The 18,046-nt window shown below is 38.7% G+C and overlaps 1 protein-coding gene across 2 annotated transcripts in view; it reads right to left on the reverse strand.

Moving 5' to 3' along the window:
* Positions 1-3,324: 3,324 nt before the first annotated feature.
* Positions 3,325-18,046, reverse strand: part of NUDT4 (nudix hydrolase 4) — a 31,527-nt gene continuing 16,805 nt past the window's right edge. The window contains exons 3-5 of one of the 2 annotated variants that reach the window (XM_082049318.1): positions 11,189-11,233; positions 8,771-8,858; positions 3,325-7,021 (exon numbers count right to left, since the gene is read on the reverse strand). In XM_082049318.1, coding sequence (XP_081905444.1) covers positions 6,819-7,021; positions 8,771-8,858; positions 11,189-11,233 — 336 coding nt within the window. In that variant the 3' untranslated portion in view covers positions 3,325-6,818. The remainder of the gene's footprint in view (positions 7,022-8,770; positions 8,859-11,188; positions 11,234-18,046) is intronic. The other variant, XM_082049319.1, reaches the window with a different exon arrangement.

Here is an 18,046-nt window from a genome sequence, read left to right on the forward strand (position 1 = left end):
TGTCTGACTTTGACCATTTGAGTCCATAGTGATGGTATATCTTAAATCCATGGTGTAAAAGGATGGCTAAAATACTGCATTTTAAAACACGTCAGTGTGTTTTCAAATGATAGTTGTAAGGAAGGAAATTTTGGACGGGCTTCCTAAAAATTGAAATTTGTTTGGTTTGGGGTCTGTTCAGGTATATTTAATTGCTTTAAAGTTTATTATTAAATAATATGTATTTAACTTTTAAACCTGATTAAGAGTCCTGTATAAAGCCGAGCTGGAAATTTCATTCTATCTTATGTTGAGGAATGTGTGACACTTTTAGACTAAATTATTTGAAGCCAGTTAGATACGTTTTCCTCAGTTAAGCAGGTGTATATTCAGAGCCATTACCTGCAACTTCTGTTACATCTACCATTACAGCTGGTGAGCAAATGCAGCTATCTTTTAGAGAACACGAGTTTTTATCTCCGTTTTTAGTGGATGTCCATTGGATAAATGTACAGTAAACTTTAAATAAATGGGTTTCCTTTAGCATTCCTGGTGCTATGTGTCAAAACTCCTGAAATCCTGACGGAGAGCGGTAACATTGCGGTTTGTGTGTTAGAGTGTGGAGACTCACTGTAGCTGCTGAGCCTGCGTAATCACACTGGCTTTAAAACCACACGTCCAAATCACTTTTGCAGTAGTTTCCTTTAGATCAAGAGGAGGGTTCGGAAGGCTTCTATTTCTGCGTAACCATTTCGTGGTGACCTCCTAATGTGTAGCCATGTTCTGTCATGGGTGTGAAGTGTGTTATCACTGGGAGCTGATGGAACGCGGTTTCTGTATGTTAGCGGAGTTTAGTCTAAAACAAGTGAAACGTTGCTTCTGTAGCTTTTGAGAAAGTGTATTTCCAGCACATCGAGATTATTGTGAAACATCTTAATGGAATAGTAACATAAAAAAATGTGACATCTCAATTTATGTACGTTCTTGGGATTTTTTTTTTGTTGAGGGTTACTTCTAAAATGAAATGTCTGGTAGGTTTTGTCAATAACATGTCTTGACTGTAATATAATATGACACTGAAATAAAAGGAAGAGTGGTTATTCATTACATAGACACTGAGCTTCATTTAACTGTAGCGGGCTGCCATCAGTGTGCAATAGTTTCTTAGCAGTTCTTAACACCTATTAACATAAGGAAGATAAACATTAATAACTTCTAAATACTCACTTTCCAGTTGCTGTGTCTTTCCCACCCTTCCTCTCTTGTATGGGTAGAAAAGAGCAAGTTTCTGTCCTAGAGCCATCAGAGGGACTGCTCTGGTGCACAAGCTCAGAGGAGGATATTATTATTATTATTATTATTATTATTATTATTATTATTATTATTATTATTATTATTATTATTATTATTATTAATTATTATTATTAATTTTTTTTGCCTGTCTGTGTTTAAATCCACCTGTTTTAGTACAAGACTTTCCTACTTAAGTGCACAGTGTGCACAATTTCTAGTGCAGTCACACTGATAGATGTATAAGCTTTGCTAAACCTTGTTACATTATAAGCATGGCTCAGTTAGTTGTGCCTGCTGTGATGGGTTTCTCACCGTGCATTGCAGTCTTTTCTGACAAAGCACGCAGGAAGATTTTAAAGCAAATACCTAATTGTTAGGTTGCTTTGAAGTACCTTAGAAGAGCAGCATCAAGGTTACTGCTTAAAGTGTTTGCTTTTGAAAACTCCCCTCAACACTTAGGGTAAGGAGTTGGTGTGAGCAAGTAGGACTATTCTCCATTCGTCTGCAGGGCAGAAAACTCAGGGTGAAAACTGCTCTGATTTGAAGGGTGGTGGGAGGTGTCAGCTGAACACTACCCCTGGATGACATCTGTGTTAGGAAAGGCAATTGCATCCCGAGGTGGCTCATCTGGGTGCTCGGTTTGTTGCTTGGGAATTGTCACGGATCATCAGCCCATCACTGAGGCAATGAAGGCTCAAGAATCCCAGGTCAGGAGTGCTGGGAGGTACAGGACTTGCGGCTGCAGAATAGCACACTCTGTGAGCCTTCCCAGGTGAAGACACCGAGGCAAGTGTGACATGTACCAGAAGTATTTATATTTTAATTTTTTAAAAAGGAAAACATGAATTATTAAACATAGGAACCTTATCTCTGACTGGAGGACTTGCTGCAAAATTGCGTTCAGATACTCCGGTATAGGCTGGGCTCTTGTCTTCAGAGCTGCTGTGAAGGAGTATTTTTGGTTTCAGGCCTCATCTTCACCTCCCTGCCTGACACAGGTACCCAAGCTCAGATGATGTCCCTGATTGCTGTAGACAGGGTTGCAAGGTCATTATAAATGTGAAAGGATGGGTACTACTAAGTGTATGGAGGGGTGACTGTGGTCTTATGTCCCACATACAATTATTAAAAGCAGGCTAATCTCAGAATAAGACAGTGAGGTGATTCTAATGATATTTTTTTTCCTTTCTTCAGTTGCTGTGGATGTTTTCCTGCCTTATTCAGAGAGAGGTTGTGCTAGTGGAGTACCCAGAAAGCAGGAAAGAAGGAAGTGCTTAGGAGAATGAAGCAGTTGAATGGCAGCACAAAGTCTCTTAGGACAAGGGCTTGTTACAGACAGTCTGGATGTAACAGACACCAGGCCACAGCAGCACTGAGGCCATGAGTGTTGAAAGTTAGAGGGTAAGATTAAAAAAAAAACCCAAACGTTAAAAAAGCTTGAAGATTCTTATTATCTTCTGAATCCTGGAAAAGTCAATCACTTTGCCTTTTTCCTCTGTTGTGCTTTGACAACACACACTCTACCCCTACTTGTGTGCCCAAGGTCAAGGATGAGAAATCCCTCCCTTCTAACAGCCCCAAATAAACTGTAGCTGGCTGGGGAGGATCCTGAGCCCCAGATGGTGACAGACAGGGGCACTTAAGGCAAATACACTGTCCTGTTGATACTAATGCTTCTAGGCACTGTTAAAAACAAGGCCCTGGGCTACACAGACTATTGGTCTGATCTGATGCAGCTGCTCTCACTGTTGCTGTATGGACATGAAACGCACGTCTGTGCTGTGACTGGCAGCTACGGGACAGCAAAAGGAAGAAGAGTTAGAAATCTTATTAGTGTGGGCAGCAGTTCCATGGGAGAGAGCTGATCATGCGCTGGGACATGCTGGATCAGCTTTCCAGAGGCCTCTTCCAGAGTGTTGGATGAAGCTGGAGTGCACAGATGAGGCAAACAGTAGGAGACACTAAATGAAACTAAGTCTACTTGAGATGAGATGGAAGACTTTTGCACAAACATTTCTTTTGCAGTACGGGTGACAGAATGACCACATCATCCACTGGACTAATTTATATTTTATTCTGGTATTTCTCAAATATAAAAAGTCAAAATTCTTACATCAATCTTTAAAGAAAATCCATGCAAGCAGGTCAAAATGTTTACAACTTAATTTGTGCCCCCCTCCCCCCACCTTCCCTTCAGTTTTCACTTCACAAACAATGTTGGTAAGAAAACCCAAGTGTTTGCCTCTTTTTTTTTTTTTTCCACAGCACATTAACAGACCAATGCTCAGCTAAATCAGGGTGCAGTAAGCACCAAAATAAGATTTTTCACTTCAACAGCCTCTCTGCAATACCTCAGTATTTCTTGTGTTTAAAACCACATCCATTTCACTTTAATTCTGGATCCACCTGATCTTCAACTTTAAGGCTATTTCTATTTGATACCACCATAAGCTAACACACAATCTCAAAACCTACCAGCCAGGAAAAGCAGCAGTACGCACTAGACTCGTTGAAAGCTGCAGATGACAACCTGTCTCTTCCCTTTCTACCAAGTCTAGATGAGTTGTACAGAATTTGCGACATGAGAAAAATCCCAAATCTGCTCTGTACAAAATAGGTTTGGCCCATCTAAATAGAGATGCATGTAAAAACAAAATGCTTCTACATTTAAATTGATAGGTAGTAGAAAAAAAAACCCTTCAGTTTTCTGTTCTTATTTTTACACAGACCCTTTCTGGTGAAGCTGAGAGTCAGGTTTCATTAGGACTGAAGCCACTGCCTGTTCACTACAGCTGCTCCCTGTAGCGTAACTGAAGTGTTTTCAATTTACCTTTACAATTCACAGAACATTTATCTTTGAAAGGGAGCAGAAGTCAAACTAAACAATAGAGCTTCATTCTGAAGGTTGCATAGAGACTGAAGAGATTTATACAACAAATGGTATTTAAAAAAAAAAAAAAAACAAGTTCTGTCTGGCACTACTGAACAGCTCAAATGTGTATGACCAAAAAATAACCAAAATATTTATAGGCAATCAACTCTGAGTTTGCTAGCAACAGCAATACTGTACATTTTTACATTATTATCAAACACATAGTTCAAGAGTTACAAAATAAGATCATGCATTACCACTAAATCTCATACAAGCTTGGATTGGTTTTATTCCAAGACTCTGAAATGGAGACAGAAGCATTTTTTTTTAAATGAAATGAAACCCCAAATTCTTGTTTTTGCTTTCACAGATTCTGTATCATCTTGTTACAAGAAAGCCTGTTCAAGTTTGCTCAATTTAAAGTGTAAAAATGACTACTGAACAAAAAAGCAAGCATCAAAGTGATCAAAAAAGGGAGCTAAATTATCTGCTCTTTAAAGGCAGCTTTAGAGCCAGAGGTGCCCTTATACACTGTGGGGATGATTTTAACAGAGATTAGATGTTCCTGAATATGCTCAACTTCACCTTCTTCTGTTTTGCCTGGCAAAACAGGGCTTTTGGTAGACAGGTTGGTTTAAATCAGTGAGCTGAGCAAACCATGGCCCCACCTGGAGTAGGCTGAGTGTAAAGTACATGCACACATGTGTGCACTATGGGAATATTAACACCAGCCCCCCAGCTCGTGACTGAGAGGATGGAGCAGCTGTTGGCAACACTTCCAGCTTCAGGTGCACTGAACGGAGCTGCGTGTTCTTTCCAGTTCTGGAAGTGACCTGGAATAGGAGATAAAGGGATGGAAAAGCAGCGTCCTACCCAACACTTCCGAAGTCTTCAGCTTCGTGGCTCATGCCTCTTGTCAGTAGTATTTATGCCTCTTCAAAGAGAGCAGCTTCAAGGGATCAGAACCTTTGTCTCCCCAGTTTTAAGTCATTTACATATGGCACAAGATTGGTTTTCTAACGAGTAACTTGTGGCAACAACATTATTTTTTCCTAAAAAAGTGTAACAGCACAAAAAAGTTTAATTTATAGCAGCATTTTACACAATTTATGTTAAAAAAGTAGAAGTTAACCATTTGTGTATTGAGTAACAAAAGGTTTAAATTACATTTATTTTCCATTTTACACTCACTATTTACTAGTTGGACTATTTACAAAGGTTCAAATGCTATGTAAGAGAAAGAGCTTTACCCAGAATAAACTTCACACGTGAGGTAATCTACCTCAAGCTCTGTTTTGGCTGACTATAGAGGAGGTACAGTTGGGTTTAGATCCTAGAAAATTCAGAATCAGGATGTTCGTATGAATTAGGTTGTGTTCTTGTAGAAGAGAACCATACACACACATACACAGACCAATCCTATGGTAAAAACATTAAGACTAACAGTGGATTTAGTTTTTATCTTTTTGGCTGAAAAAGAGGAGAAAATAATTAACAGGAAAGTTGTCAGCTGTACCTCATTTATTCCAGCTAGGTTCTCAAGAGGACAGCTTTTAATTCAAGAAACTAAAGCAATTGATGTTAAAACAGTAAAACTGAAATATTTAGGAATTAACTTAAAATTGGGGCTTTCAGGATACCTTCTGAATGTTATTTATTCATTAATCTAAGTACATATCAACCCACCTGTCTCCAAGCCCAGGAGGTACCACCAGTAGCTCCTGCTGGGCAAGACACCTCAACACATGCTTGCTAATAGACACCTCTGGAACGTAAGGGTGACCCTGGGCTAAGTCTTACTTCCCGCTACACATTTTTAAATGACAACAGACTGCAGGGACACTAGGGAAGATGCTTCTCATTGAAGATTAGAAGTTTTTGGAACCTGCAGTGTAATTATACCATGAACAACACACATATCAAAATGCTAAAATAAAAAAAAAAAGGGGGGGGGGGGGGGGAAGAAAGATCTACAACACTTTAAATATAAGTCTTCCGACAGTTCACCAGCTGACCAAGCAATGAAACAAAACAACAGTGGATAGTTTTGGTAGCTGCAAGACAAAGTTGTTGTTCTTGCTCTAGTTATGTGAAGATTGCATAGGACAAGGCAACCTTTTGGGTGAGGGAAGCAGTGCTTAGTGTCGGTGCCCTTTGCTGTCGAGGGGCTGAATGTGGTTTAGTCCTTTATTGTAGGCACACTTGAGCATCTTTGCCTTCAGCACACCCATTCACCCATATGCTACCGTCTTAAGAGCTCAGCGCTTCATCTGTGGATACCAAATAAAATTTAGTATAAGACTATTTGCTCAAGCTTTTTCTCTAAGCAAGTACTCCTGCAGAATTACTGACTAAAACTGGCTAGTCTTAAATAAGCTGAACACCACCAAGATACATATTTTATTTTAGCAGATATGGAAATTTATATACTCAAGTTTTTTTTTTTTTTTTTTTTTAAAGTGGCCTATTAAGGCATCTTAAAAAAATCCATATATGGCTTTGGTTTGCTGAAATACTATTTTACATTGTTAAAAAAGAAAAAAAATGTTCAAAGAAATTTGACATCATGACACATTCACATATTTCACTTAGAACTGACAGTTACACAGATGCCTGCATGTGATCACAGATGTCTCCCCTTGTGATGACATGAATAAAAAGGTAATCCAAATGTTTATCTCACAGTAGAGGGCAACCCAGAAGTCTGTGCAGAAGTGACATATAAGGAGTTATTATCTGGAAGAGGGGGAACCACAGAGTTTCCATTCGTGGGTGAACAGCTCAGTTTCAGTTTTTCCAAGTATTCTGCGTGAACAGGCTTGTGACACTGAAGGACCTTGATCGCATCTTCTACTTTAAACCATTCTCTTTTCCTTCCTGAAGAAGTATAATCCATAAAGAAAAAAAGTTACAAATTTGTAACAGCACCATTTGCTGCTATCTGATCATTCACTTTTCCTCATTCCTTTTACTTTCGAAATGCAAGTTCTCAGGCAAAGGACACGGTGAAAAGACATTGAAAGGACTGATGAACACAAGAGGCTGACTCAAGCTTACTGATATGCAGTTCATAATAAAGCCTTTCAGACAACTCTCTTGAAGCAGATGCTGGGCTGAAGCTCATATGACTTTCCATATGCTACAAAGGTCATATCTAGTCCTTACAAAAAAGGTTTTATTATTCAGGTGACGTAATATTGCCTTCCTACATTGTCATGCCTAGCAGAAAACCAACCTGAAGAATGAACATGCGCACATGCATGAAGTTACAGAAGGATGGCTTGGTCTGATGTAGAAAGCTGTTTTCCATACTCAAAACATATCTATGGTATGGAGTTACTCAGGTTAGCCATAAGTTTTAAAAAAATAAAATACCTTATGCCAGAGATATGTTTAATTGAGTTCCAAGACTTATCTGGGCAAAATAGTTCTAAGACCATCTTGCTTATACAAGTCAGCCCTTTAAAATAAGAGGCCTCTGGAAATACTTAGAGACAAGGTCAGGGACAGTATTGTTACAAGTGGGATTAATTATATTTTTCATTTGGCTCTACAGTGTTACAGGTACTATGCTTGAACGTTATTAAGACGTATATAAACTGCTGACTTAAGGCTGAATTTGGCCCTTTGAAAGCAACCATGAGGCCAATGCGGCCCCCGGTGAAAATGAGCTTGACACCCCCGCTCTAAAGTAATGGATCAGTGGCCAGTGTTGCTGTACAGGGCACCTGGCACGCAGGTGGGAGGGGGCACCCCCCACAACTCAGTGGCATCAGAAACAAAACGTTCTCTCTCCACCTGAAAAACTGAGCACAGGTGTGAAGCTGCTCTTACAATTACATGCCACTTGCTGACAGATTGATAGTGCTAAGGTTATGAATGTCGCACTCCCAAAGCACCACCTCCTGAAAAGGGTAAAGCATAACCAACCAAGGTAGGATGCAATTTATATCAATTCTTAGTTAACTAGAATTTCAGCTGGACAAATACACTGAACTAACATTTTTTTTTAAGTCGATGTTTACTTAATTAAATTAAAAGTAGAAGATCCATACAGCATCACAAAAGATGTTAATCTAACTAAACTGCATGACAGTGGTATCTGCATGACAAATGTGCAGATGTAGGAATAAATACCTCTTAAAATCAGCACTGTAATTGAAAAATTAAGCTAAGTAAATACTATTTTTTCTTTTCCCCCACCATGGGAAAAAGAACTTCAAAACTTTCCAAAAATTTCTTTTTTTCAAAGACACTTTCAAAAACACCCTAGAGTATCAGACAGCAAAACATTCAACTTTTTAAAGAATAATTTATCAGTATAATATTCTGCCTAAAATAACCCAAAAATAAAGAGCTGTATTAGCAACCAATAGTGATGTTTATTCCATCATAACACTTAGAATACCCTAATTAATATAATATAACAGTAGCACAATGTGTTGGAAGCAACCCTAGTTATACGTGTAGAGAAGTGTAGAAGAACAGCGTAAGAGTTTCCAGTAATTTCAGTTTATAGAACAGAATTACCAATCCCCCCCGAATTATAAGAATTGCTTCAGAGAATGAAAGAATTTTGCTTAATACATTTTAAATGTAGCAGAATAGGACAGAAAATGGGTTTACCTATATTAACTGAATCCTCCCAGTCTTCCAGTATTTCCGTCACAGTAAGAACATAAACATATGTCCTATGCTTCCGATCCTGGTTCTGCTTGAATATTAGAAGTAGAGATTTTAATTCACAGAATAAAAATGAACAAAACCAACTTACAGACTTACCACAACTATAAAATTGGAAATTACTTACCCTGAAGGATACTTGCCGGCAAAACCTGGCTTTTATTTTCACTGAATAAACGTTTGTACTGAGTAAGCCCGCAAGAATGGGAAAAAATAAGTTTTATTTGAAAGCGCAGCTATTCTATTTTACTAGAGTCATTAAAAAAAACAAAAGCAAATTTGAAGATTGTGAAGTTGGGACCAAACTATGTTCTTGGTCACCTAGTCTAATACTAGCAGTTCACTGCTAGTTCTGCACATTGCTTATCTTTTACTTATGTTGTGAGTGACCACAGTAGAGTGCATTTGCTAAAACCATCTCCACAACTCACGCTCCTAGGTGAAAGGTTATTAAAAAACCCTCTGCAAGATGGAACAGCTGCATCCCGTGGCCAGATCATCCATGCAGTGCTGGATATAATGTTTCACTCAGTAAGCGAGGCAAATTAAACAGCCTATGTTTGTAATCACGACAAATGCAAAAATCACTGCCATCTGTTCGCTTGATGGGTTCGCCACGTTAGCAGCACCAACCACCAGATTTTGGGACAAGGCAATTCCAACACTGTGGTCTGCTCGGGGCAGGTTGTTGAGGCGCAGCCAGTCCACGTGAGCTCTGTGTAGACACTACTCTTAACTCCAAACAGGCCAGCAGAACACTCCAAGGTGCCACCGCACCAGGTCCATTTAGGGTTACAACTACATTAATAACCAAGAGATGTTATGCTGTAGGTCCCCATACAGAAGGTTTTATCCTTGTGCAAATAACCATTCATACCTACCTCTGTTTCCCTGCAAACTTAGTATAAACTGTTGTGCTTTGCTAGGAAATAAGAATACTCCCAGACAGTTGTTTGTCAATAACCATTATTAAATGGAGTAAACACATCTACAACACCCATCCTTTCTGGCTGTAGTTCTAGAATATGAGGACTTGGCAGCAATATCCTTTCCATCTTCTCTTAGATATAACTCCAGGTAGCAACATGTGGTAGCAACAACTGTATCAACAACTGTTGGTGGGGCCATGTTGTAAAACTGATGTAGGTCCTTGATTTAAGTTAAAAGTAACCTAGAAAAGTGCTGCTGAACGCAGATTTCTATCTCCTCTGGTCTAAATGGTGGTAATCGCTTCACAAGAACACACAGCTGAATTACCAAAGAGTCATCATCCCTTGCAGCCCATTTTAAGGCATGAAGATGATTGATAGCCTGTATTTTTTTGGGTCTGAGCTGGGAAACACAGAATACTTTCTGTAGACTAACCAGACAAGTTTCTAATGTGTAGGACCACCCAGGTGTACTCAAACCCAAAACAAATTAGAAAAAAGGGCAACTGCCACTACGCACAAACAGCAACTTCTCTGATTTTGTCATTGTTTCCATACTTCACAACAGTAACACCTTTAGCACTGTATCAACTAGTCATAAGTGACTAAAGAGTATTTCCATGTAGGAAATCCCTGTCAGGAGCACACTGCCTCCGGAAGTTGTTTTTATAATTCAACTGTGAAGATTCACACCTAACTACCAGACTAAGGGATGTCCACTCTCACCCATCATAGAGCACAATATGGTAACATTGGCTGTATTATGATCTGAAGACTCACACCTACATTTCTACAGTCTACTGCTGTCTAGAACCTGAGCAAAACTGGGCAATGCCAACACTGAAAGAGTTGTATCTTATGTGTGCCCTTGTGCTGTCAGTAGTTCTTTACACTATGAAATAGAAGTTTTTAACCACATAGTATTGCTAAAGGTTAGATTTGTCTGTAATCCAAAGCATTACCTTTTTTAGTGAATCAAAACCATAATGAGATAATTCACACACTGACCTATCACTTTAAGTGTGTGAAAGGTGACAAGTTACTTCAGCAAAATATCAGAGATGAAAAGTCAAAATAGTGTCCTAAAAGAGGCATGGGTGGTATTTCAGAAATCCTAGATCTATCCATGTTGGTTTCACTTTTTTTTAAACCCTCTACATGTTGCCTGAGTACTAATTTGATCTTCCCAGGAAAGTTCTAAGTACTTTGAAATCTTCCTATTGAAACCTTCACATATCATATAAAAACTGAAGGCAAACACCTGTCTAATGTAATACAGCATTTCCAGTACCATTGCAAAATTAAAGGCAAGTAAAACTTAACTTATGCCTGATTGTGTTGTGTAGATGTTAAATTTCTATAGTTTTATCAACTCCCACAAAAAAAAAAAAAAAAAAAAATCTGTTTTTAAAAGGTAAAAGAAATAGCTCACCTCAAATATCCCAAGCAGTCTGCCTAGCTTTCCCTTTACTCCAGCCTACAAAACAAACAGGAAAAAGTGTTAACATGTGCTTTTTCATTCAAGACTAAAACATCAGTACCAGCCTCTTACAGCAGCATAAATGAATTACTCCCCATTATTAGGGTTTTTTAAGCAAGTGTTTTAACATGTTTTAATTAGACAATACTGCATTGCTTCTGGAGTTTCTAGACTACTTAGAACATTGCAACACAGAAGCTTGTTCTAATGGGTGAAGAATGCATAATCTTTCAAGTTTTCCATCCAGATCAAAATACTTTTTTACTTACCATCTTTGTGTACTTTATTTTATTGAAAAGATAAATGACATCTAATACTGAAATAATCCAGAGAAGTAGACAGGACAAGACATAATTTAAAATAGTATAATAATAAATTTAGAGAAGGAACCATTAAAACTCCATTGCTATTTTAAACAGAAACTTAAGTCAAATTCTTCAAAATACAATAACAAATTAAACTGTAAGTTACTGGGTGGATCCTGCAGCATAATGACTTCACATATGCTAGTTTTCATATGAAAGTGTAGCTTTTGGGATATAAATTTATTTTTAAACTTACTTACCAAATTTTCTACTACCAGTTTTGAATTACTTCTCTGGTTAGTAGCATCAGAAAAGGCTTTACATTTAGAATTTCACTCCAATGTTTTAAAACAACCACTAGGTCTATCAGCCTGTGCTTAGTAATTTTTATCGATAAAGTTCAGGTGGTCATTATATTCTACTAAGAGTCTAGGATTTATTTTTCCAGAAGTATTATATGATGCCACCTTCAACAGAAGTAGTTTATGATCATCCATTTATTCTAAATAAATCTGAGTCTTTATGCTTAAGATATAAAAGCATATGTAGTCTACTGGTAGACAAAGGCATATTTAGATTTTTTTGGGGTTATTGTACAATCGATATGTAAAATAGGGCTTCTTGGCTCGAAGATGACATTTTCTAGCCTTCAGTCTTTGTATCCAGCTTTAACCAAGGAAAGTTACTGATGTCTTACGTCTTTATATGAAGGACCATATGGATCTTAATTACATTTTAGTGAGTAACACTGACAGACAACTGGGCAGGCTTTAGCAATAAGTCTAATCAAGATCTTACAAGTGAATGTTTTCTGTGTCTTTCTTTTTAAAGAAAGCAGATGGCTGGTGTTATTTATTAAGCAGTTTTGATGAAGGAAGCATCTGATCACAGCCCCTGCAACTCAACAAGCATTTTGCTTATCTAGAGCAAGAGCTGGACCTAAAATGAAAACAAAACTACATACAATATTCTTCTGGTCATGTGCTGTGATGACAGAGATACCTTGTAGAGCTCATGAAGCTGAAATACATAACCGGACCTGCTGGGTAAGTGATTAGGCAGTATGTTAACTGTCACAGTGACAGACCCTTATTTGGGTCTGAAAAGGTCAGTTATGCCACCACAGGCACTACAGATTGATTGTGCTTTACAGTGGGCAATGAAAAAGCATTTATTAGCCTGAAGGAACACAGGCTGAAGAAATGTTCAGGTTTTACTGATCAGTCCTCATTTCCTCAACATTACAGTATCTCTTCAAAAAGAGAAACAGAACTGAAAAGGCTACAAACTTATGCTTCTGTCCCCAATTTTTGCCTACCTTCTCATGCAGCAATATTTAGGAATTGCCTTTATATCCTTTAGGATTTGTACTTTGTGGCAAACAAAGGAAAAAAAAAAGGCAATTTTCTATCATCCTATTATATCAAAAGCAACAACATGAATCTGTGGGATTAGTAATTTTTTAATACTTCAGGTGTCCAAGTGTGCAGCTTAAGCTGTACAAGTTCTGTAATTTCTAAATTTCTTCCCTAAAGTTGCAAAGAACAAGACCATTTAATATTCTTAAAGATATGGCAAGATACAGCTTAACAGCATGACAGAAAGCCCAGTGCAGACTCTGCAGATTTTTCAAGCATTAAGAAAAGCTTTTCCAAGTACCAAGGAACTACTCTAGAGTGTACTATGCTCTGCCAGAGGAAGGAAAAAAAAACACCCAACTCTTCTTCCACCTCAAACCACAACAAACAGCCCTCCCCAACAAAATCTTCCATGGTTTTATACATCTCTAAGCCTAGCCAATACCTTATTTAGTATTACAAAGATTTCTTCAAAGCAGGTCTCTGCCAACAGGACTGCTGAAGGACAGATGTAGGATGGCTTCTCTACACTGCTAATGGGAATCTGACAATTCACTGATACCCAATATGTGGCACAAACACCACAACCAGGTAAATTTACCAATACTAAAGAGCTTTCACAGAGAAGTTTAACTTATTAGTACCCCACAGTCACAATGTATATATTTTCAGTGTTACTCTAAGTGCAATTTACTTCACAGCTTCTCTATTCTCCCCCAAGCAAACCAGGAGTTGAAACAAATACTCTTAGCTGAGTAATTCTGAATGACACAATTAGAAGCATGCCCTTACACTAAGTGTAAAAATTCCCACAAGCTTATAATGAAGCTTTTGTGGAACCAGATGTTGCTATGTACATGTGATTACCATCAGTGATGTCTAGTTGCTCTCTGAGCAAAGATGTGCTTCCAAAATGCAGCATCATCCCTGCAGATTGTAGTGTCTTTCGAAACCTCTGTATGCAAAAGAATAAAAAGGTAGTAACTAGAGTCCCGTGAAGACCCGCTGAGAGCTGAGGTTGTTCAGTGTGGGGAAGAGAAGGTTCTGGGGAGACCTTACAGCAGCTTTCCAGTATCTAAAGGGGACCTACAGGAAAGCTGAAGAAGGACTTTTTACAAGAGCATGTAGTGATAGGGCAAGGCCAATGGCTTTAAACTGAAAAAAGGTAGGTTTAGATAAGATATCAGGAAGAAATTCTTCACCATGAGATTGGTGAGACACTGGACCAGCCTGCCCAGAGAAGTTGTGGATGCCCCATTCCCTGGGACTGTTCAAGGCCAGGCTGGACAGGGCTTTGAGCAGCCTGGTCTAGTGGAAGGTGTCCCTGCCCATGGCAGGGGGGTTGGACTGGATTATCTTTAAGGTCCTTTCCAACCCAAACAATTCTATGATGTTTCTCTGGAAGTAATATATTCAATTGAGTCATCTTGATCGTTTATAAAGTACCATTAAACTGACTGTGTTTTTTTTTTTTTTAAGTGCTTTTGCTAAAAACAATATTTCCTCCAGGTTCTTACCTTACTGTAATTCCTTCAAGTGTCAAAATTAAATGCTAACAGACCAAAAAATGCTTCAGCTTTTTCCCTAGAAAGTCGAAGTCCTCGCTTTCCCAGTCATATGCTTCAAATCCAATACACTGGTTATGTTCTAGACTTCAAACCATTTTGTCTCTAATAAGAATATTTCTTTCTGTGGCCATGATGTGCCCATGACTGTTAAAATACAGTTCTTTTAGTAACCAAAAAGCTACAGGCTTCAATAAATGAGGCAGTCTAAACTTGGGAGAAAAGCCTGAAAAAACAGCATTTCTTTCGGCAGACAAGCTCTTGAATTAAGTGCTAAACCCTCCCAGATCAATTTGTTAAGAAAGTCTGTGACTCCTATGTAGGTAAGGTGTCAAATCTGAATTTATGCATTTATTTTAGTATTAGCCTAAATCCAACCACAAGAGGGAAAACCAGCGACTTCATCCCATAATCTCTCTGGCCTGGAGGTCATTCCCTGTTGGCAGCTGCAGATGTTCTGCAGTCTCAGGTGTGCACTCTGACTTGCCCATTGTTTCCTGTAGATGGAGCAAGAGTCACGCTGCACTTAAATTTCTAGTCTAACAGTCTACCAGAGCAGAAAGTTGCTTAAAATCTGAAAGATTTATTTTTAACTGTGGGATGTCAGATAGTACTTTAATGGCTGTGCTCCTGAAGGCACAGTGCAAGACTATTCCTGACCTTTCTTGGATACTCTTATAAAACCCCAAAGGTTTCATAGTACCTGCCACATTCTTTCAGCTGAAAAGGTGGTTTGTTTATTTATTTATTTTGTTTTTAAAGTCTCTACCCAGTCCTAGTCTGTACCACCCAATCATTTCTCAAATATTAGATGCTCACTGGAGCAGATTCCTCTGTTTCCTGTGAGAAATCTTAGATAATATGACTGATATTTTCACTGTTACAGCAGCTTAACCTCAGGATCAGCCTCCTCTTCTAAGAAGCTGTATTCATGCAGGTCTGGGAGGAATTATATATATTTTTAGTAGGCATATCAATATACTGCTAAGTACAAACAAAGCAAGAGCCTCATTTTTTTGTTGAGATGGAGAAAAAGGGGAGTGGGATGGTATTCCTTCCATTTAAGAGGCTGAACATCACCAGCTTGCCACCCTCATTATTTGTCGTTATTTCTCTTTGAACACATGTGCACACAGTTCTCATTTTCATCTTTCACACTACCCAATTAAACACTAAGCTCCAAAGTCAGTAACATAGGAGCTCCTCATTTAGATGAGGTTTAATACCTTTCCGGGAATGCTTTATACGGTAACTTCATTTTGTTATTCTACCTCCAGGTTTGTAGAAACTTATTGTACTTAAGGAACTTGACAGGCTACTGTAATTACTGTAACCTGTGAAGTGTCAGACAAATGAAATTCTTACTCAACATTTAGTAGAGGCAAAAAATCAAATCACTAACATGAACAGAAGATAAGGATAAAAAAAAAAAATCTGGAGTCATGCACACAGGCAGACTATGGAGCAACTGCAGTGCATATAGGTTTCACTACAAAGATCTTTGCTTGTGTTTTAAAACAAGGATTTAAAATACATGACGGCTGGTGGTAAAAGTGTCGGCTATTTAGAGCCAGGGGGCTGTAATTTCGTGAACTATGAGCACTCCTACTGTTAAGAAATGCCATTACAACTCCTCCCGCTATCAATTTCTCCATTTTAATAAATTACTGGAAACCAACAGGTTGCGTGACTGAAGGAACACAGTCCAAACCAGTGCCAGAGTGTGGCTCCTCTGAAGTTTATTCATTCACAAAACTCTTAATGGTTCACTTCATTGCACTGTAACCAGCTTGCCAGGTGACACTGACCTTAGTATAAAAATAGAAAGACATCCATCTCTAGAAAGGTTAGGATGAATTTCCATGGCTCAAGTCAAAACTGAATACCATCCTGGCTTTTCTTTGCAGTCTCATGGCAGAACACAAGATTCAGCCTGTAGCTTAAGAAATTTTTACTTTAGGGCATGAACTTTGAACATCAGCTATGCAAGCTATCAAGCCTTGGAAACTCCGAAGCTGTAGAACAAGCGTCACCAAATGATTTTTGCTTATTAAAGCCCCTAGCCTTTAAAAAAATCTTTATGCATTCGCAGGCACGGCTCAGAGCTGAACACAGCTGGCAGTTTATGTCTTCCTCCACACTACCATAAAAAAACCTGCAGCCACTGTAATAAAAGTGAATAAAAATTGGTTTAACCTGGAGCAAAATGATTATGCTAGCACCACTGAAGAGCTTTTAGATACAGTTTCTCTTGGTGTGTATAAACCTGTCCTTACAACATATGCAGCTTTTCTATTATGAAGCCTCTTACTGAACGTTTGATGGCAACGCATTTTCTAAGCAGCTACAGAACAGTGTAATGTACAATACACTGGAAAGAAATCAAAGCATTTGCCTAAGCCACACGTTTGCATGTCGCTGTGTGATAGTACTTAACAAAACACAACTAAAAGAGTACAAGTGTATGCGTGAAGGAGGCTGACATCTGTATTTAGTATTCAAAACAGTGTAGGTTGCTGATTACTGCAATTCTTGACCAGAACCACCATGCTTTTGCTTTGCCCTTATAAAGTGAGGGCAACAACAAAACTTAACTATGGAAGGGCTGCTTCAAATCATAACAGCAGGTACTCCTATTTCTCACCTTCTCATCTGCTCTATTCTTTTTTTTTTTGGCCTAGTGGTGTGAAAGCATGTCCAAAGGGAAAAACATAATTCAGAAGCAACTAACATTTTGGTATCTGTATGAACTGGAGTAGTTTGCAGTGTCTGGGCAGTGTATGCACTCTAACTGGACTTTTACATTAACAAAGAAATTGGTACTAAGTTTTTACTATTTTACTATTTGATGTAACATTCTATACTCATTCTTTAGCTATCCCAGCTTTAACCTTCCCCAACACTCATGGCTCATACATTGCACCACTGCAGAAATTTGTGAGCAGAGCTCCAGCAAAGCCAGGACTTGGAAGTGTTCCTCAGAATATTCTCAGGACAGAACCATGCACAGCATCAGAGATGGACCCAATTTCAAAGACAGTAATTTCAAAATGGGTCCATCTTTTTGAAACACCCTGTAGTTATCAGACCCCTCCCAGTCACAACTCTCACTGCTGCACTACTGTGCTAAAGTCAGTCCAAGAGCTTTGTGTGTAGCACTGCATTCCCACAAGCTGAGAAGTGAGACCACTCAGGCAGTTTTCAATAGTTGGTCAAACTCCCACAGCAACTTTGTGGGTGTTGGTCTCTTCTCCCAAGTAAGAAGTGATAGGACGACAAGAGGAAATGGCCTCAAGTTGCACCATGGGAGGTTTAGATCAGATATTGGGAAACATTTCTTCACAGAAAGGGTTGTCAGGCATTGGAACAGGCTGCCCAGCAAAGTGGTGGAGTCACCATCCCTGGAGGGGTTTAAAAGATATATAGAAATGGTGCTTATGGACATGGTTTAGTGGTGGACTTCGTAGTGTTAACTTTACAGTTGGACTCTGATCTTCATGGTCTTTTCCAAACTAGATGGTTCTACAATGACATACTAGCTGCACACAGGTCCCTTCAAGATGATGGTCTATATTCTTCACC

This window comes from Streptopelia decaocto, assembly GCF_964273445.1.
Source record: "Streptopelia decaocto genome assembly, chromosome: 1".
Taxonomy (NCBI): Eukaryota; Metazoa; Chordata; class Aves; order Columbiformes; family Columbidae; genus Streptopelia; species Streptopelia decaocto.